The 21,965-nt window shown below is 39.7% G+C and overlaps 1 protein-coding gene across 8 annotated transcripts in view; it reads left to right on the top strand.

Moving 5' to 3' along the window:
- The window catches only part of AIG1 (androgen induced 1), a 218,631-nt gene that overhangs the window by 40,469 nt on the left and 156,197 nt on the right, over positions 1 to 21,965 (top strand). For all 8 annotated transcript variants that reach the window (XM_074333656.2, XM_074333665.2, XM_074333664.2 and 5 more), the window contains one exon: positions 2,044 to 2,199. In XM_074333656.2, coding sequence (XP_074189757.1) covers positions 2,044 to 2,199 — 156 coding nt within the window. The remainder of the gene's footprint in view (positions 1 to 2,043; positions 2,200 to 21,965) is intronic.

Here is a 21,965-nt window from a genome sequence, read left to right as displayed (position 1 = left end):
TTCAACTTTTTTTGAAGCAATGCATACTGAAATATATTTTCATATAGATGTGACTAACATACACACACACACACACATATGGGAGTTTCTGTAAGGAATATCATTCATAGTGAAGACACTAGATAATAGAATATATGAATCTTTAAATTATTAGACATTGCCAATTGTTCTTCAAAGTGGTTGTCCTAATTAGCATTCCCACCGTAAGGTTTCTGGTTATTCTAGATCCTTATAACCCCTGGTATTTTCGGAATTAAATTGTGAATAATCATACGGGTGAGAAAATACAATGTCATGTGATCTAGATTTGCATTTCCCTGGTTCTTAATCAGGTAGGACAGCTTTTAATATGTTCACTGGCCATATTGGCATGGATATTATTATTGCCCAGTATAGCCGCTCCAGTTTCTTAAACCCTGATAGGATTAACATAAAGATCTAACATCTAAATTCGTAAGATATGCTATGAAAATGTTCCCAAGTATGAAATTATTCCCTGAGTCATTTAAATTGTTTCTGGTCATCACAACATGATTCTTGCCAACATTTCCATTGCATCATGTTCAGTTTTGGTAGTCTTGGTTTCTTTTACTCTGGTTTTGTTTTTGTTTTTCTGGCTCTAGAAAGAACAACAATAAATTAAGTCATTGAAACTAAAAGGTAGGCTAAGGTATGGGGAAGAATATGACATTACTCTGATGAAGATTGGCTAATAATAGAATTTGGTGGGTTCCAAAGAGCCCAGTGTACTATAGTAAAATACTGCAGGATTTTTGTTTATTTGACTAAGTCTGATGATGGACTCTCCTTTATGGGGAATTTTCAAAGTGGCTTCGATAAGAGTTTAAACAGATAATTAACAACCCGAGTGTGCCAGTGCTATGCTAAGGGATAGAACCAGATAATTTTGAGGGTCCTTTTTCCCTTTGTTCTGTGCCTCAGTGAGGAACCCATCCACAGAGCTTTCACAGATTTTTTCCACTACCAATGTGGAAATTTACCACGTAAATTTATACACACATGTTTTCTAAACAGGTAATGAGTAAAACTGTATCTTTTACAAATAAATACAGCACCAATAAGTTACTTCTGGAGAAGAAGTCAGAATAATTCCCTCGAATTTCTTCCTAGTGCTAAATGGGCATAATTTTGAGCCCAGGGAATATATTTTCTGCCCTTTCCATGATCTTAATTATCATTTGCCAAGCTGTATTACAATATGCTGCCTGCCTCCACCCATAGCTCTGGATCCTCAGTACTTTTACCTCCATTTTAGGAATATCACAAATAATTGGGCTGTAGCATTTCAGTATTCTCTTTCTGTGAGTCCCAGTCCAAGTAAAACATAGATAATGTAGGTAATTCAATTTATAATTGATTTGGGAATGCACAGTGATTACTTTTTTGGGAAAATGGTGCATCTAAGTTTACATTGCTTTGTAAAGATTTTATTTCATAAAAACTGAAAACCTGAGAAGGAGATCATTTAGTTCATGTCAGATGACAGAAATTTGCTCCATCATCCTCGATTATTGCCTTCAGTTGATTTCTCCATGACTCAAGGACTGGAAGCTTTCTACCACTTCCTTTGGTGAAAATTTCTATATCTAACAGAATAAAGCATAGGAATGTTTCTTCACAGTTGGACTAAATTGTCTCATTTATTATTCAGACTATCCTGGTCCTTTTCTGTGCACTCCTTGGATGTTTGTTAAACCCTACTAGTCAATATAAATAGACTACAGATGTGATTTAAAAAAAAATAATGGACATATCATTTTGATAATTGATATTGCTTTCTGTGGGACCATGTGTGTGCATGCATGTTTTGCATTTGTCCTTAGGTGAGCAAAAATGGAAGTAATGTTTTTAAGATGAATTTTCTCACCTATCTTTCTTTTTTTTTATGGGTAGGGCGAACTACTTAAATGTGTTTCTGATCCTCTCTTACTGTGTGAGTTGCAAACGTGTAGCTGTTTGCTGTTGTATAGATTGAGTCTCTTTAGATCTCACTGACTGATACCAGCTGTTGTCTCCCTCCAGGTCATCCAGGCTGTCTTTTTTGGCATCTGTGTGTTGACTGATCTTTCCAGTCTTCTGACTAGAGGAAGTGGCAACCAGGAACAAGAGAGGCAACTCAAGAAGCTCATCTCTCTCCGGGACTGGATGTTAGCCGTATTGGCCTTTCCCGTTGGGGTTGTGAGTATGACGTAGAATGCATTTAACTATGGAAGAAACATAGGTCTTATTTCAGACTTCTAAGAGAGAAAAAACACCGCTTCATAGGAAGTTTTGAAATTAGTTTGCTCTGACTGCCATCACAAAGCACCACAGGCCGGGTGGCTTAAACAACAGACATTTATTTTCTCACAGTTCTGGAGCCTAGAGGTCTGAGCTCAAAGTGTTGGCAGAGTTGATTTCTTCTGAGCCCTCTCTCCTTGGCTTGTAAATGGCCTCCTTCTCCATGTGTTTTCATATACTCTTCGCTCTGTGTGTATCCGTGTCTTAATCTCTTCTTCTCATAAGGACACAGATTAGGGCCCCTCAATGACCTCATTTAACCTTCATTACCTCTTCAAGGCCTACCTCCAAATAAAATCTGAGGTACTAGGGGTTAGGACTTCAACATATGAATTTTAGGGGGACACAATTCAACCCGTAACAGTTTTTTAAGCACCCCAAACTTGAAATGTATGGTCCTTGGTTCTGTGACCATTCTAGTATTTTTGAATTTGAGAGAGATGAAATCAGCATTCACTCATACTTCCTCATTTACTCAACTGTGCTATTAGCCAACATCACTTAAGTAAATGTTGCTTAATGCTTGGGTCTGTTCTGGCTTCATTGATTTTCATTGTTTCCAGTTAGATTCCCTCCATAGCTTAACTTTCTTCACAAGTCTGTTAATCATCCATTGTCTATATATTAATATAAATCATGCTTCTTTAAAGAGCCGGGGCCCCATGAGATTCTATAGATTTTTTAACTTGTGTATAGCCAAGAGAAGAATGAGAGAACTCATAAATCTCCAACTGTGAGTGCAAGTAAGTGTGTGTTACCTAATTCAAATTCAGACCTTTCATTTGCCAGGAAATTTCTGGGAATAACAGAACCACAAGTGACCTGGGCTAGCATATGTACCAAGTCCAAGGTCCGGTGTAGAAAGAGTCAGAAAGTTATTTTTTAAATCCTTCCAATGGCTCTTATTTATATTTGCCGGATCTACTGTTGGCAGAAGCCACTACATGCTTGTTCTAAGACCAATGAGTAAGCTCCCAGAATATCAGTGAATTGCTTTTTTTATGTACTGGGTTGTATGAGTATGTTCTTGGATGAAAGAGCCCTTCGGGGTGTATTATAATCTGATCACACTCCTCATTCCCTCATCTTTATCCCCGGAAAACCTAAATGAGTGCTCAGATTGAAGCCATCTAGCAAATCTCTCAAATTCTAGTGCTTAACATAATCGAGTTAACTGCTTCATGTATTATTTAATAGTTCCTTCTTTGGACTTGCCTTATAAAATTCACAGGCTTTCTATCAACATAGTCACCTAAGAGAAAATTTCCACTGGCAATAAGATATAAACACATATACTTTCAGCATAAAGGATTTTTATCTAGAAAATCCAAGTCTATATCATTTTTGTTTCTTTTTTATCCCTTACTCCCTTGGAATTTCTATAGACATGTCATTGCCCCTGGAAGTCTTCTTTGGCTAGAAGGAATATAGTAGTAACAGAATACTAAAGTAAATGGGAATGCAGTATTAACGTGTTTTCTGTTAGCTCTGTCTCTCCTTCTGTTATATGATGTCAAACTGTGTCTCTAGAGCTTAAATGGTGAGTCTTGCCATTCTCATCACAGGCTCATTGCATATGCCCTTTAGACGTTTTTGACATTACTTTGGCCAGAAACTTTTTGCACCTGCTTGCGACGCGAGGTATCTGTCAGCTTTCAGTGTCCTTTCTGAATTCGGTCCACGTATGTGTGCTTCATGATTTGAAAAAAGAGTAGAGGGCTTTTTGTTTACTTGATGTTTGATGAGATCTGATCTTTTCCTCCATGTTTCACTATTTTTGTTGTTTTTTTCTATGTTTTAAAAGAGGGAAGAGAGGCAATCATACTTTTAATTCTCTCTCCCATTTTTTAACCACAAGTCATAACATTTTCATTATAGGTCTATGCACTTTCCCTAGCTGATGAGCTTCACAGAAAAATTTACAGACCAAATAATGAATCAGAGAGGTACAGCTTCACTAATTTCTTTAACTCATATTTGTTTCTTGCCCACTGTTGTTTTATATTCAGTATTTACATATTCATAATCTTTCCTGTTATTATGAGTCACTTTCTGTTTTATAGTCACTAGCCTTAAGTTCCTGTTAAGGACATTCCCCTCCTGTCCCCTCCCCCATGTCAGGTGCTCCTGTTCTGTCTCTCTCCCACCTTCCCTATATCCCTCCCTCCGTCTCTCCCTCTCTCCCTCTCCTTCACCCCTCCCTACCTCTCTCCCCATTAATATTAAGAAGAATCCTTGCTGGTATTCTCCAGAAATCTCCTTATGTTTTCCACTGTTTCTCTCTTCCTCTCTCATTTGACATTTTGTACCTGTTTATCCAGTTTCTACCTGATTTCTCACTCTAATACACAAAAATTTATTTTGAAGCAAGCACTGACAAATGGCTTCTTCCCAGACCCCATTAATTTTATTGCAAAGTCATATTTACAGAGGATATGAATTTGGCTCTTTATAAGCATTTTAACGTGTTAAATAACAAAAATTTAACTGAGTGATTTTAGAGATCAAATTGGCTTTATTTAGTGAGTCATGAATTGGGCAGCCTCTCATCTAGCAAACAGAAAGGAGCTCCACTGAGCTATAGAAAAGGAAAGGTTTTTTAAAAGTGGAAAGGGAGCGGAAAAAGGAAATTATTAGGAAAGAATGTGTGTTTCAGCCCTCATAAGGGGAAGAAAGGGGGCCTGTGGGCCAGATTATCTCACTAGTGTTAACCAGGTAATTCCATGTTGACCAGTTAAAAGTTACATTCCTGGGAAGCTGAAACTGCAGTTAGCTTAAGTGTTAAATCTTGGTTTGCTGACAATGGGCCTAGCACAAGTGACTCCATTTTGGGCCCTGTTGTCCCTCTTTTAACAAACGCAAAATATTTTTTTCATGAAGACATATAATTTTGTGCTATATATGTATATATATATGTGTGTGTGTGTGTATATATGTATATATGTGTGTGTGTGTATATATATATATTTTTTATTTTTATTTTTATTTTTTGGCCTCTCTTTTCCCAAGGTTATTTCCCAGCTTTCTTTTCCAGTGTGCCCTTGTCTTTGTTGTGACCGCAGAACTCTCCCCTGCCCCTTCTGTATCCCCCTCTTCCCCCATAGTCCTCAACTGCTCAATGGAATCTGGAATTCCACTATTTTACCTTTATCACTTAAGGTTTTCTCCCTTATTAAAATGTGAACCCTTCCTGGAGCACTGCCTCTAGGAATCACCTGAAGAAGCGTCCTCTTTACTCTCACTCCTGGCTTGCAGTGAGGTGCCCAGCCTAACGGGTTATAACCTGAGAAAGATGGGAATAGCACTGAAGCCCAGGACCTGGCAGACAGGTGGGCATACCTGTAGGAACCTGTCGTGTCAGAAGGTTCATCATATGAGCAAGTGGTTCATTATAACATTTGTAATTAAGCACCTTTTTCCATGTTGGTTGACACAGTCAGAATCCCAGAGGGCATACCACCCAGGCCCCCCTCGTGTGCCCAGAGAGCCTTAGGCATGGCTCTCACTTCCTAAGGGGGAAGGCGCAGAGCCTCTGCCGAGGGTCCCTCCAGGCTTCCCGGCCAGGGGCTGCTAACCTCTCAGAGTGCCTCCTCTGCCCTGCGCCACTTGTTTGTCAGCCAGAAGTTTACGAAGAAAGCAATGTTATTTTTGCTTCCTGGTGCAGGGCAGAAAGGCAACGAGCATAAATAGAGGGCAGAGTGGCAGCTGAATTTATCACCTCTGCTCAAATTTTCCTGAAGTGCCCTCTTAACCCTGAGCTTTTCTTGATGCTCCCATTATGTCTCTCTCTCTCTCTCTCTCACCTCAGCTGCAACTGTGGCAGTGAAAAAAGACATGGGGAGGTTATCTAGGATTTGTATTTTCTACACTAATGCTTCTTCCGATAACGAGGTTAATTGACAGTTGACAGTAATTGTTTTATGCGGGCATGAAGCACTCAATATGATTTTGTGACCTGTGGACCTAATACGTCTACTGCATGGACTCTATCTAGCTCAAGGATGTATAAAAATAATGAAACATTCCAATCAAAGATAATTGGAGTAAAGTTTTGCTTCAGCATAACCTTGAAGAAGTCAGGCAGGGTTACTTGAGTGAACGTAGCACATGTCATCCTGATTTGAGTAGATTCCCATAAATGCTAAGCTGGCCTTGGTTAGTAGCACTAATGGCCGGAAACCAACACCACTCCCAAAGCCTTGCCACTCACTTCGCAGGAGTGACCCATGGGAGGCTCTTCTTACCATATGCAGTTTATTTCTGAACCCTGTCACCCTTTTAAAGAAGCATTATAACAATTCTATGACATTATGTGGTCTGGAAGCACTGAAGCTTATTAGGAACAATCAAACCAAGAATGTCTTTTGTCTTCTATGAGTTTGTGGACTTTTGTGCTGGCAGATACTCTTCTAGTTAAGAGAATAGGCTACGGTTTCAACCAAAAAAAAAAAAAAAAAAGATGAAGATAAACAAGAGCAGCAAAAAAAAGAGTATGTTGAGTATGAAAATGCCCGTCTCAGAAATCCTAACTGTGTCTCCAACTGCTATCCAAAGCAGCCATTTTAATGACAAAAAAAACCCCACAATCATATGTTTTCCATTAATTCAAGTCTGTGCGTCCCATTCAATTGCAGCTGCTCAGCTTGCATGATACACGTAATCAAATCTCACCACCTCCCAAGTATACCTTTGTCCGCCCTGGTAATACCTTTGTTGTTATTTGGTTGCTCTAGACCAGATGCTGGGCTGCCACTAAACTAACCTCGGCCAGTCCTCAGGGTGAAGATGGATGATGCCCCTCCCGTAATAAAGAGGTTGTGGGTCCAGGGGGCCCTGGAAGTTTGGATCTGTTCTAACTTGGATGCAACAAGCATCCAGCATAGAAGAAACAAACTAGCGTGTGCCAGGATGAACTTTTCTGAAATTTGGCCTTCTTAGTAAACCATTTCTGGTGTTATAACCATGTTCTTGAAAAGATTTAGTAAATATTTTATAGGTACCAACCTAGTCTAGAATCCTTTAATACTTGTTTTTTCTTATAATGGGGACCTGTGTGTGTAGCACCTGCTTCTTTAGGAAACGTGGAAAATGGAATTTGAAATCTCAAATGCAAACTCAAAGAAAAAGTATTTAAGAATTATTTTCACAAAGTGTTTGTTGATAGTCTTAATTTATTGACACACTAGCTAACTCTAAGCCATCCTTAAGAATAATTTTGCAATTCATATGCATTTGAACCATCATACTCCTACAATTTAAAAACCATTATTTTCATTTCTGAGTTTTAAATGTAACAGATTGGTTTAAATGGAAAGCAAACATTAAATAATATTAATTACTAATATTAATGTCTGTTAACGTAACACATAAGGAAAGGGAATTTACTTCTTTTTGAGATTGTAAATACAAGCAAATTACTTTCCTTCCGTTTTGATATTAAGGGGGATATTTTTTAAAAGCACATTGTTTACTTTATTCTACAAACTCTGGATTTAATTTAAAAATGCACTTACTACCTGCTGATCCTCTCTTCTTTAAATTTTCACACAGGTACCTAAAATCAAACTCTTTTTCTATTGTCTTTAAGCCTTCATTGATGTTCTAAGTTTCTTCAAATTCCCTTTTCCATTCTCTTCACCTTTGAAGTTAAAATGACAATATCTGCTAGGTCATGTTTTTTAGTAAAAGCCAGTTCATTTTCAGGTTGAGTCAATCACAGACTTAACCTCTTTCACTGAAATGAGTATGAGTTGAGTTGCCTAAGAAGGAAGATTCATAGATGAGGATTCATTCAAGATCCACAAGCTAAACAAACTCGGAGTAATGCTCAGAAGACTGATTACTAGGTAGGTCAGGGGTCTTACAATCCTTTTTTGTTTTCTGATAGCCGTTTCAAAAGACCAAGGATATAATGCGATTGGACAGATGTACCTGATAGGGAACCAGGTTGCTTCTCAACCATCTTATATATTCTTCTCTCCTAAATGAAAACCAAAGATTTTCTGCCTATGTGACCTATTTAATTTGTACATGTTCATACTAACTCAGAGTAGTCAGCTTTCTCACTGCTTGCAAGACAAATTTCTTCAGCACAAAAAGTAGTCTTACTAACAAAATTCTACTGTAGATGCTCACTTCTAATCATACTACAGTGAAAAACATACATTTATATCCAGAACATTCAAAGGACAGGCATATAATCAAGTCAGTAATCATTTGTGGGTTCATGGTGCTTACTAGGCAGTGCATACTGGGTGCTAGGGGCCAAGATGGCCGTGACTGAGAATCGATCTTGCCTTTCAAGGGTCTCCCAGTCTAGAGAGGGTGACTTTATACGCTGTGTCAACAACTAAATTAAAAGAAGGCATGATGAGCAAAATAATACATGTGATTGAGGTACAGAAGTAGCCCACAAGAGGAAGGGATTAATTTTAGTGAGTGGGAGGTCCTGGAAGACATCCCAGAAATGATGATATATGAGCTCTATTTTGAAAAATGACTAAAAGCTTATTGGATGTATAAGTTAATGGCACCTTCAGCTGCAAGTAACAGAATACCCCCAGATAGCCACCTGGCTCATGTTTTTTACTTCGTTCAAGTCTCTGCTCACATGACTACCCCTTAGAAAAGCCTGCATGAATAACCTATATACATTAGCCTCTCTATCTCCTGACCTACTGTGTTTCCCTGAAAATAAGACCTAACCGGAAAATAAGGCCTAGCAGACTTTTCAGCATGACATCCCCTGAACATAAGCCCTAATGCGTCTTTTGGAGCACAGCTTAATATAAGACCCGGTCTTATTTTCGGGAAAACACGGTAGCTTTAAAGTCTCCATAATGATCACCTCGACCTGGAACATTCCCTGTCAATGCTTTTCTTTCTGTAGTGTATGTCTCTTCTGACTTGGTACATCCGCTATGAGGCCAGGGAGGTTGTGTATTTGATTTCCTGCTGCAGTGCAAGCCGCATGAACAATGTCTCAATAACAGTGTTTGCTGAGTGACTAGCCAACCAACCATGATGTAAGCAATAAAGGTATGTAATACTCACAAAACAGGAAGCCTGAAAGCAGGTAGTTTCAGGGTGGTATTGCTTGGCATTATCATCTGAGTCTTAGACATTTTCTGTTTTCCGCTTTTCTAGCTCCAGAGTGTTGGCTTTTTGTCTCTGGAGTTGCCAGCGGCAGTCTCAGAGAGTTGGTAAACACCAAACATCACGTCCTTCACAGCCATGTTCAAGGCAGGAAGAGGAAGAAGCTCTTTAGGTTGCTCTCCCCCAATGTTTGTCTCTTCATCAGGCAAATGAATCTTTCCTAGAAGCTCTGACAGAGAATTTCCCATAGGTCTCCTGGTGAGGACTGTCACCTCGCTGGAACCCAGCAGCAAGGGAAGCTGGGAAAGCACAAGAGGATGAGGTCACCATGGGGGCTTAAACTAATTGTGATTTATCTGTATGGGCTGGGCACATTGCTCCACAAACAAAATCAGGTCTTTCAAGAAATAATTATAAGTAACAAATTTGGAGAATAACAATTAAATATTAAGTAAGTAAAAGCTAACAGGATTTTAGGTAACCCTGTTTCTCTACATTGATATGAAAAATAGATGCAGTAGAACTAGGAGACTAATCGTGAACATTTTGTATCTTAGCCGTGAAAGGCATACTTTTTCCATTTATTCTCTGCCAATGCCATTTTTTTTGGTGCATTTTCATCAGTATCATCATAAACAACTAATCTAAAACTGACATTTGAAGTTCTCAAAGAAGTCAGATATGATCCACAATTGACCAAATGGTTTATGTTCAGTTTCTGAAACTCCATATGAAATTTGGAGTCAGAGGTAGCCCTGCTTTAGACCCCCAGCTCAGGTGTGCAGACAACCGGGCTCCGTGAGTAAAACCTTCCTGTCATAGTCCCCTAGAAATGGTAGAGAATTATTGTGCCCTGTGTATTATGTCACAGAGTTCCCACTCTCTGGGCACAAAGGCAACAAAAAGTCTCTCAGATGAGGAAGAGGTCTTCCTTCTATATTTGTATCTGTAAGTGAAATACATTTTTGAAATATGTGACTCAGAAAAGGTAGACTTCATCTTCAGTAACATTAATGTGATTGATGTACATTGTAAAATAGACATATAATTCTTGTTCTCAAAAAGCTGATCCCCAGACCAGAATCTGTTGAATGCCCTTGTCTGGGGGACCAGGAACAAGGTGCAATATTAGTTGTTGATTTTAAAAAATGGAAAAGAAAAAAGGGACACTATTCATTTTTCTTCTTCCTTCTCTGCATGTCCCTATCTCCTGATCTCTGTCTTTCTTACTTCTCCCTGCTTATCTGTCTACCCCAATCATTGCCTTCTTTGTAAAAACAAAAAAGAAAAGAAAAGAAACAATGATTTGTTGTGTGGGTGTTCCTGAAATTACTACAGTCCCTGTGGGCGTTTTGAGGTAACTCTTACTTGTTTTAGTTGGATCAAAGTGTGCTGTGTTCCATCAGCCAATATCAAAAGGAACATTTCCCCCCCAGGAAGGAGCTAGTAGACTTGCCACCTACACAACATTTATTAGCTTTCAGTTGTGATCGTGCAATTACCATGCTGATAACTTGCTTATTTTTACCACAAATCGCCAGTCCTAGATAGGACTTTCATTCATTATGCCTTTTTATAACCCTCTGAGGAGCAAAAGTGGAGGCATAATTCAGACTCTGGGGGATGTGTCCCAGAAACACAAGTGGGAACAGGAGAGGCGGTGGGGGGGGGGGGGCAGTCGTTGCTGCCACATGTCACAGGCAGCCCTGCTGGCCCAGCGCAGTCCTCGGAAGAGCAACTTTCCAGAAAGTTTCCCTCTTCAGAATGTCTCTTTATCCTGTAGGTGACGTCTGCGCTTCGTTTACACAGAGGAACAAGCATAGTAGGAGTCTGGGTTGCACTGTCAACGTTTGCTGTGACATGAGGAGAAGAAAGGGAGCTATGTCACAGAGGGCACCAGAGGAGCCTTCCATCTCTGTCTGCGTTTTGCTTCTCTGGGTTCTCCACCACTTTGTTCATCGATCACCAAGGAGAGACCAGGGAGGGATGTGAAACCAGGAAGAATCCTAAGGACAAATTAGTGTTGTGTCTGAGTGGGAAGGCAGGAACGGAGAAGAGTTTTCTGTACCAGTCTTTATCACCTCACCCCTTAATCTTAGAGGGCTTCTCCCCCTTTTCACCTACAACGTAGAATGACCAGCTTCATACAAGTGCAAATAAATAGGTAGAAAGAAGCCTCAGTGCTCCTATGTGTAGAGAATAACATGAGCACGCACATTGATTGCTGTCAAAATGAGCTTTGAGGCAACAAAGGAAAAGGCCCCTAGAGTCATTGATATAATAACAGTCTGAGTTCAGAAATGCCACTTGTACCTCCTTCCCCGCAACCTGACCTTACAGTTCTAAAGAGGACACCTCATCCCCAGAGGCATTTGCTGTTGCCTTTCTATTTGGTTCTAACTGGTGGATGAGCGGTTCCATTTACGCTTTCTGAGACTTCACACCATCTCCCTTCCCACAAACAACTCAAGAGAGCTAACTTTTGCTCCTTGCTACGGCTTAAGGCTTTCCCCTAAGTATTTACTCCTTATTGCCCCAACAGGTAGGAATTTCCATCATTCCCGTTTCACAGAAGATGCTTTCATTTTACAGTTTTTCATATGTCGTTCCCACTTTACATGTCACTTTCCTGAGGTCCACGGCCAGTAAATGGTCCAACCAGGACTTAAAGCCAAACACTCTGATTAATGGAGTGCTTGCTGTTAGTAAGTACACTGAACTTTCTGACAAACCACCCCTAACTTTGTTTTTTGTCATTTGCCTGACAGACATTTTCGGCTAAATACATAAAGTCTGAGGTAACCACAATTTCTAATGACAAAAAATTCATCAAAATAAGAAAGGGAGTTACGCAGAATCTGGATCAAACGTTACTGCTTATCTTTTTCCTTGAAGCTGTTTAACAAAAGACTTCATTTGTGCTTATTACTGTTTCTCTTTGATATGTTATTTCACACTATACAGCAATGGTTTTATACAGTTTTACAAGCCAGTTTTTAAAGTACAAATTTTTGCAAGAAAAGAAAATCTTTCCTGCCTTGTCTTCACATTACAACAATTGATTACAGATTTAAGCTACTACATATTTTCCTAATATGCTTATTTTTAATATGTAAAAATAAGGTTTTATCAGTAGAATTAACTACATTTTAAAAATAGTTACTAAGTGTATCCAATATCATCTGTAAATCATCTCTGGGCTTCTGAGAAGGCATCGTTCATAGCTACACAATTGCAAAAGAATGTTTTTGCCAACAAATGATCCAATACATTTTGCGTGGGTATCTTAACAAATAAACTGTGCCCACCCAGTGAAATATATTACTGAGAATTCCTACCTGAAAGCCATTTTGTTGTACTATATCAAGAGAGGTTTAGTCCAAATCTTTTTTTTGTCTTTATTTTTTATTTATAATTTATCCCTCACCTATCTTCGGCAAGGATTTGAGGGCCTCTAAGTCAAATCAGTTAATCCAAGTGGCACAGCCTTCTTGTACAAGTGACCTTCCCTATTTGGGTAAGTGTCTTCTATATGATTGTGTGTACTATATTATGTTGCAGGATATACAGAGTCATTTTCTTATGCACTTGATCTTGAAAAGTGAAGCAAGCTGGGAAAATGGGGAGAAACCTTCAATTCTAGCAAAGTTCAGTTAACATTTATTGAGTGTTGTGTGCCAGCCAGTATGTCAAACCCTATCACATGATTTCACTTACCTACAAGGGGATCTTATGTAAACAAGAGGCAGGAGACAGTAGGAAGCTTACTGGTCCCTGCAGGGTGTGACGCCAAAGAGAGGACTTTGGGACGCAGAGGCTCGGAAAGCTGCCACCACCCTCACCATAACAGCCAGTTGTTGTTTTGCTTCAGTCCTATCTAGAGAATAATGCCCGTCATATTGGACCTGGTCAGTGGTGTTTGATGAACGCTTGGTGCTTGAAGAGTCTCAAACAAAAAGGGTAGTAGAGGAAGAGAAAGAAAGAAAGCTCTATGGGTAAAAAATCATCCATGTGAAGTAGATTTTCTTTGGGTCTCCTGGCTTTTTTTGCAAATCAGCATCACAACAGATGTGTCTCCCCAATCTTGGCTCCTTCTCAAACTGTTAATTCTCAAACTAATTAGTGTAGTATAACCTTTTGGCTCTTAATTGACGAGAAGGGTTCTTCAGCCACACACAAAACTCCATATTGGTTAGGAATTCTAAAAGGGGCCCTAAGTGCATGACGAGGAATTCAGGTAGCCCAAATGCCAAGAAAAAAATCCTGAAGTGCTGGGAGGCAGGCAGACTGCTGAGGCTCCGGCTGCGTAGATGCATCTTTGAGCCCTTTCGGTTCCAAAGGTGACCATTTGCTTGTTGAGTCTGTCTGCTTTACTTATACAGCATAGATCATAGAATAATTTAAAAGGAAAAAACGAAAGTCCACACTAATTTCCACACTGCGATTTATGACTTTTATAATTTAAAAACAACCAGAAAGGTATTAGATAAGCTCTCACACAATGCTCACATTTGAGGGAAAACAATCACAATGATATTTGCAAATGTATTCTCATTTAGATATTCACGATCTAAATCTAAAGGGTGAATTGTTCGTAGAGGAAAAAAGAAGCAAGATTTATATATAGTTGATATAATACTAAAAACAAACACTCTCACCTCTCCAAAAGCTCTTTTCCTATTGCGAACTTTGCACAGAAATTACTACATATTTTCCTAGTTTGTTTATACGTATAATCTAAACAAAACACAGAAAACCTTAGCCTCCTTCTCCTATCTTTGTAGCAATTCAGAGGCAGTAAGGTGGCCATTTGTGGGTGTCCCAGTGTGCTGGGACATTACTCAAGTGTCATTATAACCCAGGACCAAGATTCAAACACTCACTTTGTCAGTGTATTTTGAGGTAATCCTTCTCTCAGTAAATGAACCCATGCTCACTAACGTTTAGCTCAGAAAGATAATTCAGCAATTAATAATGACAAAGATTGTCAGGCAGACTGGAGACTGCATAAGCTCTCCCTAGAGGCAGAACAACTTTGAAGAAGACAAAGGGTAGCCAGAAGATTTCTGGGTAAACTGGAAATCAGTGCTGTAATTGGATGATATTAGTGTTAAGTTGTGAAATTACTGTAGTTTGATGCATCCTTTTGCACCATAGAGATTGACTTTTTGAGTAAACCAGGATGCTACCTGGGGTGGCCAGAGGACTCTGTGGAGACACATCCCTGCTCTTTTATATCCATAAGCCACTACCCACATTTCTCCTGTTGACATACCCTTCTTGGGCAGGCTTCAGCTTCCACTGTTACAGTATTGTGCTGGTCAGGCCATTCTGATACCGAGTATAGGCAGTCATTGACACAGAGCCACCTCCATGGAAGGTTTCTACAAAAGATGCTCAACTTACTTTTATTAGATCCGATTAAATGAGATTTCCCTTAATTTTATTCTCAGGTGGTAACTTTAAATTCAAGGTGCAGTTAGCTGGATGTCTCTCATGTGTACTTGTAGCTGCCCTGTGGATGTTCATTTTAATGTAATCCTAGCTATAATTTCCTTCTTTTTCCTTTAATACAGAGCTATGGTTCTAGCAGGATGTTTCCTCCCTGTCAGCTTCTCTGCCGAGGGTCATTTCTCATCCACCCTTACACTGAAGGTGTAACCCTTTGAGGTGCTAGCTTTATGTGGGAGCCTCAAGGTGCCTTCCCATGCTGGGCAGCCTTTATCTCCTATCTCCTGAATCCCACAGAGCATCATGAGATAAGCTCAGGGTCACTCTGCTTTGACAGATCCTCCCAGGGAAAGCTGGCCTCTGCTTGCTGAACTCAGTTTATTTTCACGTCTGCCTTTTCACTACTGTTTGTCCCATAATGCTTTATTTATGCTTTACGTTTCCTGGATATGTGACGAAACAACAAAATCAAGGTTCTATGGTATGATATTATGCACATCTAAGAAGGGGCTATATATACATATATATTTCCTTCTTAGACATGTATAATATCATACCATAGAACCTTGATATATATATAAGAAGGGGATATATGTGTGTGTGTGTGTGTGTACACACATAGACACACACATACATATGAACATGTAGACATATATATGTGTGGGTGTAAACTTTTTTGTGTGTGTGTTTGCTAAAAAAAAATCCTGAAGTGCTGGGAGGCAGGCAGACTGCTGAGGCTCAGGCTGTGTAGATGCATCTTTAAAGTTTAAAGAACGCTGAAAGGAGAAAGAAAATATCCCCCACCGGCTGGTATTCTCAGGAAACACTCGTGTCCCCAAAGTGACATGAGAATAAGATAGGAGCCTATTAACTAAAATTTGAGTAAGGAAAAGAACGTGACTCCAAGGGTTAAGATAAGAAGCAAATATCAGTTAGGACCAGCAGATATTCTCAATCAATACTGTTTGTCTCTCCTGTGGATATGAATTTGCCAGAGGGAAGATGTACCGGTCAAATAATCCTTGTTGAGATGCTTGAGATTCCACTAATGCATTTATTACTACAAGAGAAGAATGATTCTGCTTCTGATTCTGCTTCCTGTGTTACTGTCCTGTGGCTCTGTACGTCACGTTCGGTCCAGAGAACCAGCTAGGTGATTTTTCTCCATATGTGACCCTCTTTGTTTTCCTTTTGGTTTTTCTAGAATGACTGCCCAAACATGTTACTCACCCCACATTCATTGAATTTCTGCTATAAGCGGGCCATTCTAGAGGACCCAGAAGTCTTTGGCATTTCATTTATTTCATTCAAGTATTAATTCCTTTAAAAGTACATACTACCTACTGTGCGAAATATTTTTTTAAAAGGTTAAAGGCATTGGTTCTGGGGTCTCACTGTCTGGGCTCACATTCTGACTGGCTACTTACTAACTTTTTAACTCTGGCAAAGTTACTAAAATTCTCTAAATCTAAGTTTATTCATCTATAAAACTAGAAAAATAATAGTAGCTACCTGAAGGTAGCTGTGATTCTTACATAAGATGTTGCTTGTGAAGCCTCTGGCCCATACATAGTAGAGATGTAAGCCTGTCTTCGTAAAACACTGGGAAATATTACATTTGTAGAATATTCTCCAAGTGACAAAGTATAGTGATGGAGAACAGATCCGTGGTTGCCAGGAGTAAGGTTAGGTGAGGGTGTGACTTCATGGGTGTAACATTAGGAAATTTCTTTGTGATGATGAAACTCTTCTGAATCCTGATGGTGGTAGTGGTTACACAAATGAATGCATATGATAGAATGTCATAGTGCAATAACCACCCCCCAACCAAACAAAAAAGAGTGCATGTAAAAACTGGTGAAATCTGAATAGGTCTATAGTTCAGTTAATAGTATTGTACCAATATCAGTTTTCTGGTTTTGAAAAATGTACCATGCTTGCATAAGATGTTATCATTAGGGCAAGCTGGGTGAAAGATACACAGGAACTCTCTACATTGTTTGGCAACTTCTTGAGTCTTTATTTCAAAATAAAGAGTTAAGAAATAAAAACATAAAGTACCAAGAGAGATATGACGATGCAACAGCAAGGTCCTTGTTCTCATGGAGTTTGCATTCCACTGGGAAGAGAAATCAGTAATTACACTGTCAATTATTTAATCGTAATTATGCTCTGTATTACGAAGGAAAAGCATAATGTGCTTGATGTGACAGCACATGCAAGGAAAAGGGGCCCAAGTCTGGGGCAACTCACATGAGGCTTCTTAGAGTTTATGACACTTTTGATCCTATCTACATGGTAAGGATGAGCTGGAAGGGGTGGAGGGAAGCATTCCAGGCAAAGGGAGCAGCATATAAGGGGGCCTTGCAGAGAGAGGGAGCCTTCGGCAACTTAGAGAGGCCAGCAAGTTAGAGGATATAGAAGAGTCAGAGTTAAATGGGCTAGTGTTGTAAGCGGAGTGCTACAATGGATCAGTGAAAAAAGCACTGCCTTCTGACAAGAAGTTGGAGGGATGAGGGAATGACTGCCCAACAAATGTAACACCTGTGCGCTTGAAACCTGTATAATTTTACCAACCAATGTCACCCCAATAAATTTAATAAAAATTAAATTTAAAAAGTAACACTTGCTAGAGCTTGGATTTTGAAAAAGAATTACAATGAATTTCGAGCTGCAATTATAAAAATCACAAAGGAATGGATACTTGGAAGTGTGCGGTGAGTTTGGGAAACGATATGTAGTCCGGGGATTGGGTTCCTGGAAGAAGCTGGAAAGGGACTGGAAAGAGAATTCAACCAGATCACCAAAGGGATTTTTCATTTCATTCTGCAAGCAAAGGGGTGGGGGACATTGGAAGTTTTAAACTGGGAACTTCTTAAGAGTTTTAATAAGATAACTCTGAAGCCAAGATAAAGCATAAATAGAATTACTAAAAGAAACTGAAGCCAGTCATCTAGCCAAGAGGCAACCAAAAGAGTAAAGGATAGGGACAGAATGGTCTGGAACTGGGGTAAAGTTGGTGGGGCGCTGGGAGCAGAGAATGACAGAGGAGCCTTTGTGAAAGTCAGCTCAACAGGCAAAGGTGACCTGAAATCCAGGAGCTTCACTTCTAGTAATTTATTACTCTGAGGTACTCAGTGCATAAAAACGTAGACATAACATGTCCATTGCAGCACTATTGGAAATTGTAATCATTGGAATGACTGTACATATCCATTAGTGAGTGAGTAGTGAGTTCTGGTGCATACTCATATAGTGGAGTTCTAAAACGCACTTAAGAAAAATGGGTTGTAGCCTTAAAATATTTTTAAATTAAACAACTGCAGAAGACTAGGTATAGTATGATCTAATTTTGTAAAATAGCGTATGGGATATATTTTCCATGCATGAAAAAAGATGTTGAAGGATATACCTATCCTTTTGACAATGACTACCTCTGCAGGGTGAGATGGCAAATACGTGTCTTTATGATGATTTATTTACTAGAAATGTTTTCATGTTTAAAAATGTTTATCTATTGTGCTTATACATGAATGGCATTGTCTTAGATCCAGGGCCCTGAGACAGGCTCTGAGATGGAGAAGGAGGGAGCTCTTGGGAGATACACCTGTTAGGAAGTGAGGAAGAGCGTGCTGGACAGAAGGAGAAAATTGCAGTTGTGACTGAAGCATCATGGGAGCCCTAGAGCTGGGACGACACATTAGAGTTGCTCTAAGTTGAGGCAAAGGGCTTGAGTATCTGTATCCTTGCATTCGTCAGTCACTGGGTTTGGACTGCCCCTGGGGTGAGCAGGGCAGTTCCCTGCAGCTGAGGGTGATTCCCAGTGAGGAATGCAGCTGACAGTGGCCGGGGACCCATATTCCCAGCCGATGGGGCATGGATGCATGGGGCTCTGAACAGGGTCCTGGGAGACGCACTGCAGTATCCATGACAGCTATTGGGAATAAGTATCCAAGTTATTTCTGACTTTGCAGACCTTGCTTAATTACCACAGCTTAGCTTTTATGCATACAACTATAAAGCAGGAAAAATGATCTCAGTGCAGAATAAAATTCAATGAAATGAAGCCTTTTTGATTAAAAAATCTTAGCAATTAGGAACAGAAAGCGATTTGTTTAACCTGATGAAGGGTACTTTCTCTAGCCTGCCCTTGCACTGAAGGTATGGCCTCCCTGTGGGCCAGGCTCCTGGTTCAGTGCCTCCTGCACCAATTTGCATGGGCCCCGAGGCCCTAGGAATCCGTCTCCTTGCCCACAATGCACTGAACGCTCTGATTCTAGCATTGGCATTTACCTCCAGGGCAGCCCCTGTTTCTGTGCTTGCGACTGTTCTGGTTTTTCTTTTTTCTTTTTTCCTTGCTCTTTTACTGTCGGCATGATTTTTTTTTTTTTTTTTTTTTTTTTTTTTTTTTTTTTTTTTGGCTCCTAGTGATTTCCCTTCCTTTCTTGTGTGTTCTGAAATACATTTGAGAGTACATTTGTTGTAATTTATTTAGCACCTAGTGTTTCGCAGCAGGAAGATTTTTCAGTGTATCCAGTCTACAGTGCTGCTTGGAAAGCAAAACCCCAACTGTCTTGACCAAAGGCATTTTTTTCCTTTTCACTGCTTATAATGTGACTTGCAGTTTGAAGCAGTTTTATTTTTAATATTTTATTTACTTTTAAGTTCTGTCCTTCATTTTTACTCTCTTCTCTTGCTTTATCTTCTCTTCTTTCAGTCTCCATTTTTCTTCTTTGACCTCTATTCTTTAATGGAGAATTATTTGATCATAAATTATATTTATCCTGGAATCATTTTTCTGGTTTGCATTGTTCAGTTGCCCCCTTTTTTTTGGTCATATTCCACTTTATCTCTTCCTTTGTGTGTGTGTGTGTGTGTGTGTGTGGTATCCATGAATACATTCGATGCTATTTCTTTTCTTATGATTACTCATCCTTAAATTAGTCTGTTCTGCCTGAACCAGCTGTTTGTGCAAGCTAGAACTGGAGACAGGCTAAGGAACTGAGCTAGGGTAGTTTGAATTTCCAAATGTTTTCAATCACCACCCTCCCCTGGAGAATGGTTTTTTTCTGGACTACACTCATTTCGCTTTCCTTGCCTCATTTTGATCGCAACCCTTTTGTACAGTGACAAGAAGCTTGGCCTCTGCCAGGTGAGCTTGAGGCTGAGCATTCAGGCTGGTTATCCTTTCTCGTTTACTTGAACAGACCCACATCCTGCTTCTTGAAGAGATGACACGCCTGCCCATTTTCACATTTCACATCATCACTCATGACACCTGAAGCCAAGCAGGGAGGAGAACATTTCCCCAGTGCTCCCAAGCACCTCAGACCTCCTGTTCCCAGCAAGGGTCATTTATTGTCCCTTAGAGTGTGCCACCTGTAGCGATCTCTCTGCTCTGCTTGCTCAACCAGAGAGCCCTCAGATCTTGTTTCTTCCATCAGAGTCTCCCCCTGTCCTGGTTCAATTTTCCTAATACTTGGCAGCCTTTTTAAAAGGTGATGTTTGGATTCTGGGTGTTTCCTACTTCGACTGGTTTCATGTCTATATCTCATTCTCCTTGTTGTTGGTTGATTTCAGGAAAGAGAGCCTTGAGTCTTTCAGCTTGATCTAGCATTCCAGAGGATTGTTTTAGGATATAGAAGACTTAACCAGGTGAAGGAAGAGCTGACTCATAGAAGGGACAGGCTGGAAGAATAACCTTGGGGAGAAGGGCATATCTTCCTGACTGACAGGAAGCCAAAAAAAAAAAAATAGGGAGAACATAAAAGAGAAATTTTAGGTCAATGGGAAGAAAATTGAAGGCGTAAAAGGCAACTTGCTTATGAGAAGCAGCAGTACACTTTTATTCATTTATTCAGCTTTTTTTTTTTTAATCATAAACATGTTCTGTGCCCTGCAGTGGTGAAATAGCAATGAACAAGACAGACAAGTTCCTGTTCTCAGAGATTTCACTTTCTCATAAACGAGCCAGGCAATGAACAATTGAACAACAATAAAAAGAGGCTATTTTTCAAATCAGAGTCTATTTTTTAAATCAAAAATTAGTGGAGCAGTGGAGTCACTGGCGAGGCGTCCATGAAGATGTGATGTTTAAGATGGATCTGAAGGAACAGAAAATCCACCCACATGAAAATGAGGGAAGAGCATTCATGGCATAGAGAGTAGGAAATACTATGGCCTCGAGGCAGGAAACAGCTTAATGAGTTTCAGGAACAATCAAATTGCCAATTGGAACTTAAGGAACAAGAGAGAATATGGTACAAACTGAGGCTGGAGAGAAAGGCAGTCATCAAATCATATCAGCACTTTCAGAAGTTGGGTTTTTATTCTCACATTATTTATGCAGCCAGAAGAGCTAATGAAAGATCTAAAGCAGATATGTGGATAAATTATAAATTCTACCAACAAGATGATAGTTGAAAGCCATATAAAAGGCGTAACATCAGCATGTGCTTTGGAAACTCTCTAAACGGAGATTCTAGTTGTAAGGCAATTTGAGCAAAACGCATAGCATGAAAAGTAAAATGTTATAGCCTCATAATTACAAGTAGAGGAGTTCTATGTCACACTTCTAGGAATGAGTACTAGAAACTAATTGTACTCTGGAACAGAAGATGCTATAACGTTTCAGAGGGCCCTGGGCTCCACTATGCATTTCTTAATTTGAGGGTATGGCTGAGGGAAGTCAGCCAGGAGGAGAGCACTTGCGGAGTCAGGAACTCCTAGGTCTGGAAAGTGAGAAGACGAGCCATGTCAAAATGAGGCATTTACTCTGTGCATGGGGGGCCATCCGAGACAAAGCCAGCTAGCATCCAGAACACGCAACGTATTCTCGTGCTTTGTGTATTTGGAAAGAAATCACAACTGGAAACATGTCCAAATATTACCTCTCAGCAATAGTATGACCATGGAAAGAATTGATGGGAAAGCAAATCATGAATAAGAAAGCTGGAAGCAAAGTAATAGAGCCCAAAAACAATTTAAATTTTTTCCAATCAGTATTTGGTAAAGTTCAAGTTCTAAAAGATTAGTTTTAAACGGGAAAACAATTTCATAGGACCATGTCATGCTGAAGCTGTAGGCTTTAAAGATGTACTCACCTATTTCTTCTTCCC

This window comes from Rhinolophus sinicus, chromosome 2 (genome assembly GCF_057876585.1).
Source record: "Rhinolophus sinicus isolate RSI-liver-muscle chromosome 2, RSI-T2T, whole genome shotgun sequence".
In the NCBI taxonomy this organism is placed as follows: domain Eukaryota; kingdom Metazoa; phylum Chordata; class Mammalia; order Chiroptera; family Rhinolophidae; genus Rhinolophus; species Rhinolophus sinicus.
This window is presented reverse-complemented; position numbering and strand designations above follow the sequence as displayed.